General features: G+C 36.8%; 1 protein-coding gene across 5 annotated transcripts in view; it reads left to right on the plus strand.

The window, feature by feature from the left end:
* Positions 1-19844, plus strand: part of OXR1 (oxidation resistance 1) — a 214938-nt gene that overhangs the window by 146234 nt on the left and 48860 nt on the right. For 4 of the 5 annotated variants that reach the window (XM_057375782.1, XM_057375780.1, XM_057375783.1 and 1 more), the window contains 3 exons: positions 8680-8762; positions 14788-14895; positions 16020-16139. In XM_057375782.1, the coding sequence (XP_057231765.1) occupies positions 8680-8762; positions 14788-14895; positions 16020-16139 (311 nt within the window). The remainder of the gene's footprint in view (positions 1-8679; positions 8763-14787; positions 14896-16019; positions 16140-19844) is intronic. The other variant, XM_057375785.1, reaches the window with a different exon arrangement.

A 19844-nucleotide genomic window follows, 5' to 3' on the forward strand; every position in this document is an offset into this window, starting at 1 on the left:
GTACAGAAGTCAAATAAGAATCAGTGATTCAGAGACTTCTCTTAACCAGTCTGTCAGGGAAGTTTTTCTAGCTGCCTTCTATTGAAACTTTTGTTGTTGTTTTTCTCCTTCAGGTTCAGCTTGATTGTTCAGTTCTGAGCCATGTGGCCTGTGGGTTTATTTGCATTTCTTTCATACCAGCTTTRGAGTCTTGATTGATAAGGTTACGGTACACAATATAGCCAGTAAGCTGTGTGGCTTGTCAGTCSTCCATACTATGGTCAAGGTAGCAGCAGTGCATTAGAAAGATAAATGTGCAGTGCCAAGTTATAATACATTTTCCAAGTCCTGCTGTAAAAGTTTATATCTTCCTTTCTAAAAATCTGTTTTAGAATAAAGCCAATATAAGAATAAGGTGGGTTGTTTTCTCCTTTCATCTTTATTCACTACCTCATTTTTAAGAAATTAACAGGTGTATGATAAAGTAGGAAAGAGGATTAACACTGAGGAGATGCACTTCTGTGAGTTTTCTTGTACGCACTGTTCCAGATGAAGCACATATGTAATGTACCAACACCCTTTACAAAGACGCTAATGCTTCACTTTCATGTCTGAAAATAATTCAGTTGGTACAGGCATGAGAAGCAAATGTGATCTTGGAATGTATCAGGCTGGTGACTCAGTCATCTTGTGATATGTTAATGTATGCACACGCTCTTCTTCAGACTTCTCCGGTACTAGTATACAGGATTTCTTGAGTATTTCCTTTGTGTATGTGATGTTAAATGATCTTTTACTTCAGGTTCTACTTTGTACTGTTACATCTTGCCCTGCTTTTTTTCYCCAAGCTTTGGGGCAGCAGAATTCATTGTGTCCTTTTACACAGTCTTTGCCGTTGATCATCCTTTTGAGTTCCTTTGCTGATATGCAACTGAACTGTGTTAAAAACTGGTCCATTGGGATCTCATTAATACACCACCCCATTCTCTTGGTTTCTATTTCTCTCTTCTCTTCACTGAACTTTTTACATATGTCACAATTCTTAATCCAGTTTTTACTGTACAGCAGGATTCTGATGTATTGGATGTTTTCACTAAAGTTTAGTTTATAAACGATTCTAGCATGTGACTGAAACATGTTTCTTTTGTGGTACTCTGATAGCTTTTGATTGTATTGCATTTTTGTTTTAATGTTGTGTTTTTATCTTATTTTTTCTGGTTAATTTCTGTTTCTAACATTCAGGCAGTTTAGAAGGTGATTTTTTTTTTTTACTGAGAACCTGCATATTCATGGCGTCATTTCAGGTCACTACATGTATGAATGATAACTTTCTGTTCAAAAGTAAGCAACACACGTTGCCATGTTATACATGTAAATCTCCCTCTGGCTTGGTTGGTGGTGGCCTTACATATCTGTATTGCCTGCCAGAAAAAAAATGTGAGAGCAATCATAGTTACAGATAACTCAAATTGCAAGTGAAATTGTTTAGCCCTGCTTAAAGTAGGGAGCATGATGAATTCAGGCTAGGTTTCTCAGTACTTTATTCAGCTGGGCCTTGGAAGCGTCCAAGAATCGAAACTGCACAACTACACTGGTCAATTASAGTTTTTTGCCTTTTATCCACTTAGAAGCTCCACTGTTTCTTCTCTCTGCTACCTTTTGTTCTCCCACTGAATGTCACTGAAGAGCCTGGCTTTCTCATCTTGACACCTGCAGGAAAGCTCTCTAGAAGRTACAGGATGGCTGCTATTACAGTCCTTCAAATACACCTCTGCTTCATGCTGGAGAGGCTCTGTTCTCCTGGCCTCTTCTCACAGCCTGTGACTACCTTGGTGTCCCTTCACTGAAATAGTTTTTTTTATCTCTGCCTTCCTTATATTGAATGGGGACAGGGACACTAGAGCCAGTTTTCCAGAAGCAGTCAGTGCCAGGTAAAGGATAATAGTTGCTTCTCTCTGGTGCTGTGTCTGCTGGCATCTGTTCCTATTAATACGCCTGAGGATGCAGTTACTCCCCTCTTCTTTTCAGGTTGTGCTTCTGGCTCCTGTTTGGCTTAGGCCTAACAAGATCCTTTGGGGTTTTTTTCAGCAGAGGTGCTCCTTGGCTGAACAGTGCCAATCAGTACAGCACCAAAGGCTCTTCCTTCCTGTGCAGAAGATTTTTCTGCTTAATTCAATAAGGTTTCAGTCAGCTAGCTCCCAAGCCTGTCCAGGTCCCTCTGAATGGCAGCCCTGCCATCCTGGATGTTGACTGATACCCCCATTTTACCTGCAAACCTAATTCAATAAACGTGTACAGTAAGATGTTTACTGAGGCACCGGGAATGACTCCACATCCACAGCAGATCCCTCTGCATGTTAGCAGAGCTGTTGTAGTGCACAATTCAGCAGGATAAGCTGACTGACTTTGAACTCTTAGAAARAGTAGGTATCATTGGCTGAAGTGTGATAAGTCAAAGTGTAAGTTCTCGAAGATGTCTAAGGATATAATGGTGTTGCTGCTTGATAGTCAAACTGATCATGTGGTATTGTGTAGGCTTGAAGATTTAGAGCTAAATGGGCTTAAATATCTGAAAGAGATGGACATTTGTTATGGGAAAAATTGACTTTATCAATAGTGCAGGAAAGATTTTTGCRAATTTCCATACATAGATGTATTTGATCTGCAAAGAGATTGTTCATAAAGTGGAGTTAGGTAATTTCTCATGTGTTAAACTGTATGCATGTATATTGCAAATRGAACAGGAAAGGAAGCTTACTGTTGGTTAACACATACTGTGGCATAATTGGAAGATTTGGCAAAGCATTTCTGTTCACTTGGAATGTGAAATTGTATTTTAGAAGAAAGCCTTTATGATGCACATACCCGGAATGGCATGCATAGAGTTGTCGTTGTCTCCTAGCCCCTAGCCATTTGGAGAAGTGTCCTGTCTTAAGCTTCTTTCTTTTCAGTGGTTTTTATTCCTGAAATCATACATTTAGTAATTTATGCCTACATGCTATGCATCTGACTGGATAGCAGAGCATCGTGTGTTAGGGGAATAACAATGAACTTGGATTGATGCTGTATCTGTGTTGCAAGAAAAGGTCTTTTGATATGTTCAAAATGCTAATGCAACATTAGCAAGGTCTCAGGTTTATTTAGCTTRTGGGTTTGCTTGAGAAAAATGTGAACAAAAGCATCATGTGGAGGGCAGTGATAAGGATCAAGAGTTTTGAGAGCATGACTTGGAAAGACTGAATCACAGAATAAGTAGCAGTTGTTCAGCAAGAAGAGACTGAAGGAGGCATTGTTTATGACACTGCCTTGGTMTGAAAACCTGCCATTTTGGCCAAAAGACTGCAGACTACAAGCATCTTGTAGGCTGCTGTTAGGGCCTCTTTCGTTTCTGGTTCTTAAGACATTGGAAGATAACAGAAAATAGTATTCCTGTAATTAGCATAAGCATAGCTAACTGCAGGAGTAGAGAAGGGTTAATGAGACAGTTGCTGACTGAAATGTAGTCCCTGCTGTTAGAAGAGTCAGTCTTACAGATCTCATATGGAATATGAAGATTTCCTACTTTAATTCTTTTGTATCTCTATGAATAGATTATAATCTAATTGTTATTGAGCAGAACTAATCTAATAAAGATGTAATAACTGTGTTTCCTGTTTTATCAATTAGTGAGTTGTTCCATGTACTRCTAAATAAAAATATATTTGAAGATATTTCAGGCTACTTTTCTTACTTTTGATTCATTACCCCGTATATGCTTCATGCTTAAGATCCTGTGAACAACTGTGTCCCAGGCAAGAATTTGACAAATTTGCTGCCTCTTTTTTTTAAATACCTGTAAATCTGCTGCACATGTATGCAGTTCTTGTTGTGGGGGAGGTGGGGTGGTGGATCTTTTTCCTACCTTTTTCACCATAATAAGCTCATTTATTAATGTAAACAACTTGCAATAATCATGGACTTGTCCAGCTTCTTTGCTTTTTTCTCAGAGGATGCTTGTTTGGTTTATCAGTTTATTTCTCTGGAAAAAGTTATTTTTGTAATTTCTTTTATATTGAAATTAATCAAATAGCAGCTGAGAAATGTTGCAAGTTATTTGAGATTTAAACTTATTGTGAAGAAAAAGAGGGTAAAGGAAAATGAATACATTTTGCTCTATGCAGAGCTTGAAGAGCCTTCTAAACAGTTCTTAGCTTGTATCCTTGTTCTCTTTACCAACTCTTAGTGCCAGAAGTCCTCAGTGCTCAGGTGGCATATGAAATGAGAAATGTCACTCCTGTCGTAATAATTTGTGCTAGCAGTGCCACAAGAATATTTTCAGTCTACCAAAATTCAGTGGTGCAAGGTCATATAGAGGCAGGTCATAGAAGCCCTCCTATTAATGTTGGAATTGAACTKCAGTTGTCTTCAATTTTCAGCTGAATGGCATTGACTAATACTTATTATAAGGTCATAGCTGCCTTATGGAAAACTGCATCTTCCTAAAATATTCATTAACCCCCTTTTTCCTGTCTTGWATAAGTATGTTGGAATAATAAGTCATTCTCTCTGTTTGTCTTGATGATCATATGTAATCATGCTTATGCTACAGTCTTTTAATCTGAGATTCTGTACCCATGCATTCAGACTAAATATTGGTCTGGTGTAATTTTGAACACTGTTTTCTGCACCGTTTTTGTAGTTTTTTAAATCTTAGGCAGCTGAAATATTTTYTTGTCATTTGTGGATTTGGCATGCAACTTTTCACTTCAGTGTTTCAGGCTGTTGTGGAGGCCTGGTCCTGTGAAAGGTAGTTGAGAATTAATTAAAGCATGAATCCTTATGTTACAAAATGTCTTCTTTCTAAAAATGCACAKCTGAGAGCTCTGATAACCTAGCACCGGAGATCCCTTGTAATGTAAGTCACTTGACTCTTGAGGTTGCCTGTAGTGTGGTCAGTGGTGTCAGGTTTTTCCTGTGTGGTCTGAGTGCATCAGCCTTCATTAGTCTCACTGGTTTGCTGCTGGCAGATGAAGTAATGGTTGTGTGTAGCATAACAAGATGAGCTCCTGTGCAGCAACAATTCTCAGGAAAATGAGTAAAATGAAAGCAAAATGAGACTGATTYTTGTTGGTGCTGAGGACATTTCAGCATTCTATACTGGCAGTTGTTTCTGCTTTCATGTTCTTCCTAGAATACTAAGGGCACTAGAATGGCTGAAAGATACATTTACTTTGCCTTCAAAAATAAATAGCCTGAGCATTTAGTGAGAAATACAGGCTTGTAGTATGTCATCAGGGAGGTTGAATTTGTGTTTCTACTACTCTGACCTATTTTCACAGCTGAAATACCTCTTAGTTCTCTTTCTGAGAGGTTAGGTCAAAATTGATGTGTTCCGTATGAAGAGACAACTCGAGCACTTGGGTTGTGGGCAGAGGTGTGGATTTTGATAGCTTGGCCAGCTGGATAGTCAGCACACATGGAGCTTGGTGTTGGCTGCCTCCATCTCTTGTTGACTCAGGAGACTTACTTTGTGTCAGGTTATGAAACGTTTGAATCCTGTATCCATAAAGTGAAGGAGAGAGAATGCTTTCACAGTCTCAAGAAGTGGAAGTGGTTASTGAAGGGAAGGGTAGGATTTACTGTCTTTGATATGGGAAGGGAGGACATAAAAAGAGCCTCTAACTGCAGACTATAAGCCCCTGGAAAACTTGTGGTAGGAGTTCTCCTGGCATCTGCTTTCCTACAAGGTACCGTCAAGGGGGACCTTCCTTCCCACCCCTACCCTCTGTTTGCTCTTACTTTCCTTAACTTACCAGAGTTCTCTCAAATCCCAGAAGATGGTGCAGGGCCTAGAATGGAAGYGGTATGAGATGGACTTGGCCTGTCCATCTTGCAGTAGAGGAGACCGAGGGGAGACCTCATAGTGGTCTGCAGATTCCTCAGGAAGGGAAGTGGAGGGGCTGGCACTGGTCTCTTMTCTYTGACCRGTGACAGGGCCCAAKCAAACAGMATGAAGCCGTGTCAAGGGAGATTTAGTTTGGATATTAGGAAAGGTGTTCTCAAGTAGAGAATATTCAGTGCCCAGTCAGTCTCCCCAGGGAAGTGATTGCAGCACCAAGACTGCCAGAGTGTGGGCAGTGCTCTCAGGCATGCAATGCAATTCTTGGGGTTGTCCCAAGTAGGGCCAGGAGTTGCGCACAATGACCCTTGTGAGTCCCTTCCAAGTCAGGATATTTTATGATGATTCTGTGGTCATAAGTCCAAGGCAGCAGGTTCTTCTGCGGTGAAGAACAAATAATTTTTCRTTTTTATTTCTGGCATAAGGTGGCTATTTGTGCCATACTTCATTCTGCTGCTCAGTTACTGAAGAGGGAGAAGATACCTTGACCTCTTGAGTGGCAACTGTCTGCAAGCTCTTTAGACACTTGAACTAGTAAGAAGAAAAAGGAAACTTAAATTTGGATTAAGAAAAAAACCCACAAACTGCATTGGGCTATGTACAAGTGTGTGTGTATATATATTTGTAGTGTGGGGTTTCTTTACTTCCATTTAATGGGTTAGAGGGGGGAGGAGGGGAAGAAGATACTTGTTCTGCAATCAGGGCTCTCCCTTTATGGATTACTAAGGCATGTATGGGGACTTGGATGGGATCAGTCTATTTTCAGTTGCATCCTTGGATTTTTTCTTAGGACTGTTTGACCCAGACTGCTCTTGAAAGAAAATGATTAGGCAAAGCTTTCAGAAGGSCTGAAAAATTTGGAACAGCTACAGTCAAGCAGCTGTTACAATTTTTCRGTAGCAAACAGAGGAGGCACTAGTTGTGTTGCAAGGTCAAGTAAAAACTTTGGTAATAAAATATTTGACCTAGATGGGGRGAATATTGGCCGCTTCTAAACCTGTACACGGACTTCTAGTGTACTTTGTTATTGAGTTGGCCTCATTTCCCTTGGAGACATTTGTAGTATGTTTAAAAAGTATTAACATAATCAGAAATGAATGTTTATTTCAGCTACATTTTAAAGAGCTGCTATTAGTAAATAAGGGAAGAATACTTTTAATGTATTGAATGAAGATAGCAGCATGTAGAATTAGTGTACAGGTTTTTAGAATTGCTAGAAACTTTTTAGAAGTAGGCTTAGTCTTGGATGTTTTTCATAGATATAAAAAACTTAATACCATCTTAGATCARTTTTAGATATGGGCATATTCTACCTCTATCAATATATAAAAAGGTTGAAATAGACCAAAGTTTATTTCTTTTATATATATATAAAGAATACCACAGGAGATTATTTAAGTTGGATCTGCTAGAAATCACTTTCATTGTTGTCCTTTGCGGCTTGTCCTATATAGCAAAAGTAAGATATTTCTCAGGTGGGTTTCTTGTGGATTTTTTTTTCAATATTTCATTTTGTTTCTTATTTTTTGGCAGTGCAGAACTTGCTGTGTAATTTACATTGTGGTTTGCCTGCCCTCTATAGCTTGATAGTTTTGGTTATCCACATAGAAATTTGGGATCACGTGTATGAAAATTGTGCCAGTACTTGTMTAGTCTCTTTTCCAGTGTTGGAGTTAAGATACTCATTAAAACTAATAATGTACTAAAGATGCTTTTGGTTATAGCATGTTGCCTTAGTACTTCARGTTGAGGCTTAAGTAGAKTATGGGCAGTTTTCTATTCTCAATKTAGCCATACTGAAATATTTTTTAAAAATACATTTTATAAAGTTTCTTGCTTCTATTCCATTTGACTTGAAATATTTGAGTAAATTATGGTAACAAATTTGAATGTACCAAAATGGGAGTATACCTTATCCCATTGTAGCATGAAAACTTAATGTCTTGGTCMCATAAATATTTTCAGCTCCTCAATAGCAGATATTTAACTGTTATAAGTGGCAGCCATGTGGCAKAGACTTAATTTTTTTAGAGAGATTCATCTAAAAAAATCTGTGTGTGTATATAGATGCAGATGTTAAAACCCTCACTTCTAGAGATGCAAGTGCTTTCTGTTGAGCCATSTAACTACACTGGTGCATTGTGATTATCATAAATATCAAGCCAGTTAGTATAGAGTATACTTGAATTACAAATTGTTGTTTATTTGGCCKGTGAAACAGAGGTCATCAAAATACAGTGCCTTAATATAAAGAACAAATCTTAATTTATATTTATTTAGAGCCTTTTATTTATTTAGAACCTTTAGTGTTTATTTACAAGATCTGTGTTTGCTACAGACAGGATAATTATTATCTCTTTTATTTTTTTAAAAAAGCTTTAAATACTCTGTACTCATCAAACAGCAACAAAAAATCTCCAGTGATTGGATTAAACATACAGTAATTCTAGATCATCTCCCCTCTAGATAAGAGCAGACTGGGCATGATATAAAATCAATGAAACATGGCAATTCAGAAATGTTGCTTGCCTCATAGGGTCAATGTCTTAYTTAGTCTTCATTAATTGCTTCCTGGATGGCAGCAAGTACTACATTGCAGTTAGTTGATTTCCAGTTAGCAGTTGTTTGTATTGGTCAAATTCTTAAAGCATTGCAGAGGAATGAAGTCGCTATTTTAGCAGCTGGTGTCTGTTGGAATCAGCAGGAGTAAGCTGTGTAACTGGTGGATTAGATGTCTGYCCACGGGGCTGTAGTCAGCAGCCTGTGACAGTACTGAGAGAAGAAAATGAATTTAACACACATATTGCCTCAATTTTTTTCAGACACTGGCCAGAAGAAGACCCCAGACAAGAAAGATGGGCGACGAATGTCTTTTCAAAGACCTAGAGGGACTCTTGAATATTCTGTAAGTTATTGCTTTATTGTTAGAATGTTACTGTGAAGCAAGTGCAGGCGAAAAGTTTCATTACAAAATATGGGCAAAACTGTAATGTGCATTAYTTTTAATCTTACAATTCTGTGTATCTGATCGTTTAGTTTGACAGAAATTAAATCAGGGAATTAGCTAGTAATATTTATGCTGTTTTTTCCCTTTAAGTGCCTTTTGTTTTTTTCCCATAAAAATCCCAAGATAATCAAACTGTTTATGGGTTCACTTTTAGGTAACTAGTTAGAAACAATAAATAACRATAGTTATATAATTATGTGCAAGTTCTCTGCTTTCAGCATTATCAATAAACTGTTGCTCTCAGGAGAAAGAATAAAGCTGGGAGGGGAAGCTGTATCTTGATACTGACCTTCTGATGTTCTCCTAGTAATTGCCCGAGATCTGTGCCTTTCACTGTATAACTCTRTTTCTGCATCAGTATCTGAAAATGGAGCCTTTCTTTCCCTGTTCTGTTCTTGAAATGACCCTCAAACTATGCTGCAGTCAGCTTTCACATTTGTGGTTACTAAGGGAAACAGAAGTGAGAAGTATCTGTCTTGTGTTATATGCTGGAAATATAATTAAGCCTATAAATAATGCTTGTAAAGTTGATGTTAAAATAGGGAAAGTAAGCCACAGTGATCTTTGAATGCTTTTGAAGCTGGACATGATAAATAAAAAAAAGGGAACTTCTTTATGAAAAATCTTTATTTGATCTCTTGGTGTTCTCTTATTCCAGGAACAYGAGATATGGGGGAGACTTAACTCTGTTACATTAAGCCAAGCTGTGATATTGCTTAAGTACTGAGAATGCTGTGATAGTCATTTGGAGAGACAGAGTATGTGTGTTGTAGAGCAAGAAGCATTCATTAGTGTSGCTTTTTTGGAATTTGAATATAATTCTAGCTTATATTAAAGATTTACTTGAAATTCAAAACAGAAATTCCTGAGGCTGAGGTTCTAGCAGTTGAAGCATATTAATGTAAATGTGACTGCTGCTAATGTTATATTAACCCCATTTGGTCTGGAATACCTAGAAGAAATGGTTAGGTGTAGCTCAAATTACTAGGTTACCAGTAAACCTGGTGATTTGGCCCTTGCTCCTATGTGACTGCTTTTACTTTGGTATGTAGATTCCAAGCAAAGTAAAAGCAACAAGCTTTCCTTTTTTTAAACTTGGTGTGTTTGTGTCAAGTTGTCATGTACTTATGCAGGTTTTTGTTCCAGTAGGTGGGGTTTTAGGTCCAAAAATAGCTTTCTTAATACGTACTGAAGTATGCATCACTTCCTTGTGAGTCAAAAAGATGATTCATAGGAATCAAAGGMTTTTTGTCATTAAACTTAGTCCACCTTCTAAAGAGCTTGTTGCATGTATGGAACATGGTACATTTTAGCTTCACAAATGCTGTATTTTGTCAGGTCTTGCTGTGCACTTTATTCATGAAGCTGTTTAGTAGCATCATGTTTTTGGATCTGGTTAGTATTGTGTAGATATATTTTATTAAAATGCACAGATCAAACCTTTTAGGAATTGAGCTTATGCTCACTGGAAGAGCTGTCTAGTAACTATTGTAGTAGTAAATTACTACTGTTATTTATGACTTTATTCCATGTGAAGAGATGCAGTTACATGTCTGGTTTCTGACTTAGTCCTACTTCCTGTCACAGTGACGATGCACATGTGTACACATACATGTGTTTATATACCTGCATGGGTTGCTTCTTTGGGAAGTAGTAGAGGATGAAGTCAGAAACCAGACTCCCCCTCACCTCCCAGCATTATTGAAGTTAGTAGGGGTTTTGCCTTTCTTTAGATAATATGTTCACTTTTCCAGCGACTACATGGCTTTAGGAGGGATGGTCTTATTTGTGTTCCTGAAGTTCAGAGTGAGTTGGCATCTCACTGATTTAAACTTAATATGAAATAGACTTTGCACCAGAATTTTTGTAGAAAAAAGTTACTATGRGAGAAATAAACAATAAAATAAATGYWCTTTAAAGCAAAAGACAAAATGCAGTTAATGTTTAAGATTTTAATCTAAAATTCCCAAGGTATGAAAACTTGAACCTGCTGTTCTATACGTGGCAGGAGAGAGAAGGTGTCAACAGATATGATACTAATTGATGGAAGTAAGTCCTGAACTGCCTCTAAAGTAYACAGAAAAAACTGCTTTAATTTTGCTRGTATGGCTCTAGACAGTGAAGATAWCTCTTAATAGASTTTATCTTTTTCTCAGTGTCAGTCAACATATTAGATACAAATTGATTGGTGTGTTTTTTCGGAATTCACAGTTAGGGCTCAAGCCATATGTTTTCACCTTCAGCCTTTTGTGTTAGATGTTGTACAAACACAACTGGTGCCTGCCTATAGATGTCAGAAGAGCCAACTATGGGTGAATAATGGAGAATGAGCAGTGTTGCTCACTGATCAGCAGGGATTGTAGATTGTAGCAGTCTTGTGACTTCAGTGAAAGCCTTCTAACTGCTCTTCCTTTTGAGGAGAAGAAATAATGGTGGTTATTTACAGATAGGTTTGGGTTTTGTTTCAAAAAGAATGTTTGTAAGTGAGCAATTGAAATGGATGATCTGGTGTATTAGTGTTGGAGGCTCCAATAAAAGACTTCCCTTTWTCTCTCTGGGGTTTCAAGGCTTTGCTCTTCTCCTGGAGTAGTGAATAAGTACTTAGATTATGTTGTCCAGGTCATGGAAAGAGCCCAGTATCGATTCTTGAGGGTCACAGAAGCCTATAGTGCACCACACCCTCAAGACTGAGTCTTCATCCTCCTCAGTGTTAACTAGCGTTCCTGCATGTGATCTTTTTCTGGTTGCTTTGGGGTAAGTTTAAGATCTGGAAGCTGTGTCTGGGCTCTTTGTTTCAGTTAGAAATCAGTTAGATGAGTATACAAGAACAAAACTGTAGGGACTTCTGAAGTCATATTCTTGAGGTAAAACAAGGATGAATTTTTGATCCTTAACTCAAGAGGTGTGGGTGGCAACTGTTTTTGTGGTGACCATCAAGTGGGTGAAAGCTTGTTAGGCTTTGAACCCACATGAATGCTTGAAGTTTGTTGTAATAACTTGCTGAATATGTTTGAAAGTAGTTATCTGCTAATATCTTTCTTTAGTAACACTGGTTTTTGATTTCAGTTCTAGAGTAGCTTGGATAGATAGTGCTAAGGTTTCTCTTCTGTTGCTGCTAGTTCTATTGCCATTGTAAGCCTTTATATGCTATTTAGACTACTACACACTTAGGAGTTTTTGGTGATTTTTTTTTTTTTTCAATTTCTTTGCTCTTTCATTTCAAACCCAGGGAGTGTGTTCTTATTTGACTTCCACTTTTCTTTAAGCATGCCATTGTCATAATCTTTTAACCCATTTTGGGGCATAAAGGAAATAGAGATCATAATGATGATGTTATTTCATCTGTTGTCTTTTATAAATTTTTTTAAGTTGGCTTTGATAYTTACGAGGTTTGTTTTACTGATGATGCATATTATATAAATTAGGCCTATTAACAATTAGTTAATATAGTCATAATTGGTATTTGTAAAGGCCTGGGTAGAATGCCAGAGTTGTGTTGTATGCTCCCATTTGTCCTCACCCTTTTTTTTTTCAGTCTTCCTATCAGTTTAATTTTATTAGTTCATTTTAATACTCTTAAACTATTGTTTGATTTCTYTTCTGTCTCTTGGACATCTAGTCTTGAAATAAAAAAAATATTTCTACACTCTGATTCRTATGTATTTGATATTTAATTTTTAATGGAGGAATGATTGAATTCTTATTGTTGAGATGCAGTTACAGTGAAGTTCATTAACAGATCAGTTGAGAATTTGGTTTAAAATTAGGTTTTTAAATAACTTTGCCAGCTGTTGATCTGAGAGAAAGGAAGGTAGTTTGACCCAGTGATAGTGGTGACTGAAGTTCTGTCTGCTGGTACACACAAGCACACCTGACAAACATGRGTATATTCTCAATGAAAATTTAATATCTAGATACTTATTTAAGATTTTTAATATTCAAAATGGCATTTAAATAGCTATCTCAATGTATAGAAAGTTTTATTTGCTGAGAGAGTAGAAATAACTTCTTACCYTCTTTTATGGTGGTGTATTTATGGGGGAAAAGCTGAGGATTTGTGGTATGTGGTGRCCCTTTTTCAATTTTGTTAGTTCTGTGCTTTTCTACAAAGTTATTCTTTGAGCTCTTGGCTGTTCTGGTTCTACTTTTTAGAATAATAGGTGCCTGAGAACTGCAGAATAGTCCTTTGAATCAAGGAAGATACTTCAGGAAGTCTCTATGTGAGCAGTGTCTTGTTTTAAGAAGGTATCTGTGCTGGTCCCTGAAGTCCCATGTAATGTGGAAATTTGCCTGTGCAAACTTCACAGTCAAACAAAAAGGGAGCTTATRCTTGCTCTTGTGTTATCTTGTGTTTTGCTGCTAGGCTATCTCACAAGATGTTTTTATTTCTGAAGGCTGTAGAGAGTGAATGCACTCTAGAAGGGCTTAAGATTTGTGGGTTTTAATGGAATTTGTTTCGTTGCTTTGAATTTGTTGCTTTTAATTTGTTTTATATCATAAGTTAGTCTAAAATCTCAATTGCTTCAATCATTRAGTTGTACATATGAAATATTTACCTAGCAGCTGACTGTTGTCCTTCAACATTTATGTTGGAGCAAAACTTTTGAATTTCACTTTGCAGTTTATTTTAACAAACCTATATTATGTAGAGCTTCTGATGGAAATACCACTGTTCATTGATTTGATGGTTAGTTTYCTTAGTGTCTGTGAAGCACATAGTACATATCTGGTCTGGTTACACTCCTATTTTGATTTCTGCTTTWGTGCTAGTTAAACAGGACATATGGGAATATTCTTTTTTTTTGTGTATCTGTGATCATACAGTAATGAATGACTGAGAGCTACTACAATACAGTCTTCACTGAATAGACTRGTAGAGAGAGGTTTGCTGCTTTGTTTAGCATTACGGCTTCTTGTTTAAAGAATTCTCATAACAGTTTCTAATTCTGTCTTTAAAAAGCTAATTGTCTTTTCTTTGGCAACGCTTGTATCTTTTCCTTAGTGAATCTAGGTTGATACAAGCGCACTTTTACAAAATGATATGGAAAAGAATTCTCTAACTGTAGTTATATTTAGCTGCAAATATCTCTCAGCTTATTGTAGCTTCATCGTGTCTTAACTGATAAAATCTGGTTGGTTTTTTTTCCTGGGACAGTGTTTATGAAGCCTTGTGCAATTATGCAATAAACCTTTTGGTTGTTTGCTTTCTTGTATCTCCATTCTTCCTAAGGCTATGAATTCTTTATTCTGAAATATTCTTTCTGTATAAAACTTTTTTTTTTCCTTTTGCTTTCTTCTGGTATCTCATTTTGAATACACTTTGGGAGATGGAGGTCAAAATCTAAGCCTGAAAAAATCTTTTTCTGAGCATCAAAATGCTGATGCTCCATCTGCTGTCATAGTAGTTGACCTGCTTCGCTTCAGCATTTTTGCATTTTCTCTGGGTTTTACTTCAAAGTTGGGTTCTAACCGAAGCTTATTTCAATAGTAAGAGTGTGTTTATATTTATAGAGACAACTCTTCAGCTTTTCTATAGGTGAAGAGTGGAGAAAAGGAKTTGAAGTGGGGGAAAATTTGTTCTGTGAACCCAGTCAATCCAGCAGTGAATTTGTAGACCAGAAGTTTTGGTGCAGTAGCTGAGCCTACAGCTCAAACTGTGTAACTGATGCTTCTGTCCACCTGGAAACATAGTGGAGGGCATGTGTTTTTACATGGGGTTGCAGTARACTAATATTTAGGGAGTAAGTATGTTTTTTGGGGTGGCTTCATTGTTTTTGGGAGATGGTGGGCATTTGTAAGAAATGAAGACTTAAAAGTTTCACAAAATCTTGATAAATCTACACATGCTACAATTTGTAAGCCACCATTTGAACTAACTGCTTACAGGTGTGTTTTGTTTGTTTGTTTTCCCCAATTGATACAGGTGGAATCAAGAGATACTTTAAACAGTATTGCCTTGAAATTTGATACAACACCCAATGAACTGGTTCAATTAAATAAGCTTTTCTCCAGAGCAGTCGTTCCTGGACAGGTACTATTAGACCTTATTTGTTACTTATCCAAAGTCCTCTTTTACTGTATTTCTCATTCCTACCAGAGTGCTAAAGTACTTCTCTTAATTGGTCTTCCAATGGGCTTTGTAAAAGATTTTTTTTTCCTTTTTCTCTACTCTGTTAATTGCATGTATGTATTATAATAATAGCTGTCTAAAGGGGAACATGTAAGGAGGCTACCTGTCTCTCTTATTTAAGATCAGAGGACTTTTAAAACTAGATGTATGTAGTCGTACAATAATAACACTTAGATACAAGACAAATCGTTGCTTTGCAAATATAGCAGGCTGATTACCAACTACAGCACAGCAGACACATTCAAGGTACAGATTGCAAACAACATTCCATGACTATGTATTACTGCCTGCAAATCTGTTTTAATAAATTGAATAACATTTCTGTTGCACTCTGGAAACTTCATGTTTTTATTAGCAGTGTGTGAATTACCATTCACTTATAGGTCACTCTTGCCTTTTTTTTCCCCCACTGTTGTCTTCAGTTTTTCTTTCTCCTTGAAAGCCAGATGTGGAAACAAGTGATAGGTCAGCTGTGGTATTAGTCATTGGCCATTTGGTATTTGCCCTTTGTTTGATAAAATTTTGTGTTTATTTCTGATGGCTGCAGAACTTTTCTCTAGGTAGATTGAATGCCTACCATGGCTGAAATAATGTATTAAAGATATGAATGCCTTCAATTTTCTAAAAAAAATTATTTATTCAGTGAGTCTGTTTCCTGGCTGCTCAAATAGTAGTCATAGGAAGAGAAATAATTGGACAGGTCTTCCTTGGACACTCTTACTCCTGGCATGTATGCTTTCAATGCTTTTAATGCTTTCTATCTATATTTTTTCCTTAATTATTATGATTGAAAATCCAAATTATATCAGTACAGCATTTAAAAACTTGAAATTCTAAAATTTCAYGTGCTGTCTTTAGTATTGTTTTTTCCCTCAACTCATAATTCTGTTAAAAACAATGGGAGCAGGAATGGTTTTATGCAGCTTATTTAGAGAAAGCATAGTAAATATACCTGAACTGGTGGTAAATCTAAAGTAAATCTGAAAGCATAACTAACTTCTAACTACATTATATCTTCTTTATAGATTTTGTATGTTCCTGACCCAGACTACATTTCTAGTGTGGACAGCTCCCCCTCTCTAAGTCCTGTAAGTCCCCTATCACCTACATCTTCCGAAGCAGAGCTTGACAAGGCTACAGTAAATGTAGGTATACCTATTGTCCTTGAAATTAATTTTCCCTTGCAAGATAAATGTTATAGATGCTATGCTTTCTTCTTAAACTATCCTTTTGTTTTGGGGAGAAAGAAAACTGTCATTTACGAAGATTAAAAGCTTGTATGTACTTTTAAAAAGGAACTATTTACTTCCAACTCCAAGTGTTGTCAAATTCTATGTCAAAACTGATTTGAAGGCAAATTACTTGTAAGGAAATACTGTCATTGCACACTGAAATCTTAATTGGTTTCTGTTGCATTTCTGTRTTTGTTAATTTTCAGAGCTTGTTAAACGTTGTCTCTAATCTTATTGATAGTTTTTGTAGAAATTATGTATTGGCAGGAATGYTCACGTTCCCCCTGCTTGCTGCAGAGGTGTGGGAGAGGGTTTTCTAGTTTAATTCTGTGAAATTATTATTATTCTGTTAAAAAAAATTGGGGTCACTGTGAAGGACTAATGCAGAATTATTTTAGCTGACTTCTACACAATAGTTCCACCTTTGTAGACTGTCAAAATGCTAAAAATGTTTAGCCATCAAAGCTGTAGCTCAGCTCAAATGTAGATTTTTGGTAGCAGCTAGCTTTGTAGAAGCATGTCTCTCCAGGAACGCAGGTTGCTGTCAGCAGTATTCCACAGGGAGCAGTCCAGCCAGGAGGATTCAGTATTTAAGCCTGAGCTTCTCTGCAGTTTTTGCAACTATGACCTTATTTTGATACTTCTCCATGCATCACTAGTGTTCTTTTCCCAGTTATTATCTTTTTCTCTAAATAACAAATTTTCTTCATAGCATASATTGGTAGTGCTCAGACAAGCTGTTAAACATCTATTCCAGGATTCTGTATGCTCATAGTTTGAAGGTTTGAGACTTTAGGCATTTACTTGTTTGTTTGCATGGCTTGGTCCACACAAGTTTAAATATAAAGGTTTTGCTTTGTTGCTGGACAGGTTCTCAAGCTGCATTACAGAGTCTGTGATGACCCTTTGACTGAAAATTACTGTTTGGCTTTGCTGTGATACCTTTCTTCTGCCCCAGCCAGGTCTTTAGTCTCCTGTCATTTGTGCTGAATAATTTATGTTTAATGGTRCACTGGGGGTGGTGTTGCACAGTAAATAGCACAGTCTGCAAGAATAYATTCTTGTGTCGTATATCTTGTGTCTATATCAGTCTCAGAAAGACCTGCCCATGTAACATRTCTTGTAAGAAGTTACTTGAGGGAAAATTATCAGTTTTACTATTTACTATCAGAGCTATTCCTACAATGCATTAAAATCCATGTTAGAAATCCATGTGAGAAAATACCTTATCCTTGCTTTTGTCAGTTATCTTGTATATTTGTTAACATATAGTAGATAAGGAGGCTTAACAGTGTAGCCATACCTGTAATTTTTTTTAAAAGTTTTACTGACTATATGCTAATAGCAGAGATAAAAACTTGAAGGTGTAGAAGAAATAAAGTGAATGAAAACGGTCAAAGTTAAAAACCTCTTCTGCAAAAGATTGTTCCATTTAGTGTAGTCAGTCCAATGCTAGCAACAATTGGAGTGTTTAACTTCATTTAACTGACACTTTATTGTTGCATAACTGTTTGTGCATCTTGTTACATGTTGTGGATCATTACAAGCAGTTCTTAAATGCTTTGSGTAAAGCCAAATATATAATAATGCTTATTTTGTTTCTGAGGCTTGTCAAAGTACATTTAAGGAAGAAAGAAATATTTGACAGAAAAAAAATCAAAGAACAGCAATGTCAGTGTGGACTGTGTGTGCACTGGTTTTGTTTTCAGTCTCTCCAGCAACACAAAAAGCACTCAATGTCTATGTGAGCAGTTAAAGCTGGAGGGGTTTGTTGTTCATCACAGCACCTGTCTTTGGTGTTTTTCTTTTCTGTTTTTGCTGATTACTCTTGTTATGAGAGAAATACTGGTATACATTCTCTAATGCTCTCTCTTGATGTCTCTCATCTTTCACTCTTCTTGAATTTTGACTCGAGATTGGTTTAAATTTAAGTGTGTTTCAAGGTAATGATATGTTCCTCTGTTTTTTTGACCAGTCTTCACTCTGGTCATCGAAATAAATGATTTCTTGTTAGAAATTTAATAAGCTAAAAAATATCTGAATGCCTGTTCTGTCAAAAATAGACCATGTTCTTATGTTTTATTGAACATTGGAACAGCTTAACACATCCATGTGGCTAGACACAAACCTACACRTGATGCAAACCTACGGACTGATACAAGATCTGAATAACCTTGTTAAAGTTGGGGGGGAGGTTGGTAGATGGTGTTTTTTTTGTTTTTAATTTTGCTACATTTAAGCTGAGATCTTGTTGTATATTTCAATGTTTGTTGATGTCAGTGTGTATGTAGGAACTAGCTTAGATTTTGAAGCCTTTCTGATGCTGTTTAGTGTTTGAAAGATTTCTTCATTCAGCAGCCTTAGGTACRTATTTGAGAAGATCCTATATGCTTTGCTACCTTTAAAGCTTAAACCCCACTTCAAAATAACATATAGTGACAAGAGCATCATCATTAAATTGGAAAGTCTACCATTGTGGTGGTACTCCCCCCCTGGCCCTCCCTTTCCCAGGCCACACTGTGATCTGAGATTGTGTCATGTGGYAATGTGATGGGAAATAGCTGGTTTATTCATAGTGGGCTTGGATATCAGCTGAGCATTTTCAGAGCCACATGCTAAGTTATGTGTCACAAGGGTGACCATGTAGTTTTCAGGAGGAAAGYGTATGTCAAAAGATAATTAATCTCCAGCAGGTTAGTTTTCTAATTATACCTCAATTAGCTTTTTCAGCAAAATTGAGTTCAGTGTTAAGTACATTGTTTTGATTTTTTGGTTGCTCTCGAATGCAAGTTGAAAGATGAAGGCAAAGGCTAACTTAGTGCCAGAGAGACGATGAAATGAAAACAATTGTGCATAATGTTCCTGGGTATGATTAAAGACATTTATCCGCAATCTGTACTAGTGAATAGAACTCAACAGGAAAGCAGAAAACTGAAGGGAATATGGGAGTTCATGTTTTCGAAAAATGGTAATATTTTATTAGTACCTAAAAATAGCAATGAAGTATGAAATGGAAGTCTTTGGATACAGATGAAGCTCCAAAACATGGTTTCTGTGCCCATAAAATAGGCTTTGGTGAAGTCTGTCTGCTGTTAGTGTAGCTTTAATTTGAAAACAATTTTTCTTTTTTTACTGTCTGTCCTATCCCTGGTAGGGTTCCATGTTCACTAGTTAGTTGGATATACTGGTAGAGACAACAAGATACATAACTCTTTCTGTTATCTTCCCAGGGAGGTCATAATAGAAATTCTCTRAAAGTTAAATTCAGGCATATGAATGACAAAGATGGTTGGAAACAGCCAGAGAGAATTTACCAAGGCTGCTTGCCTGACAAAACTGCTTTCTGTGATGMGATGACAGGCGTAGATGAGGGAAGAGCAGAGCTTTTTTTTTACCCTGACTAGAGCCAGGCCTCAACACTGTCCCAAAGAAACCTTGTTAAAATATTGGAACAATTCCACTGAATTGGTGGAGTAGAACATGAGCCAGAAAAATTTCCAGGATCATTGTGTTCAAGCTTATTCAACATTTATGTAATATATGTGATTTTTTTTTTTTTTAATCTTTCATGGACTCATAGAATGGCTTGGGTTAGAAGGGACYCTAAAGATCATCCAG

The sequence above is a fragment of the Malurus melanocephalus genome, unplaced genomic scaffold, assembly GCF_030028575.1.
Source record: "Malurus melanocephalus ecotype Western Australia unplaced genomic scaffold, MMel_1.1 scaffold_258, whole genome shotgun sequence".
In the NCBI taxonomy this organism is placed as follows: domain Eukaryota; kingdom Metazoa; phylum Chordata; class Aves; order Passeriformes; family Maluridae; genus Malurus; species Malurus melanocephalus.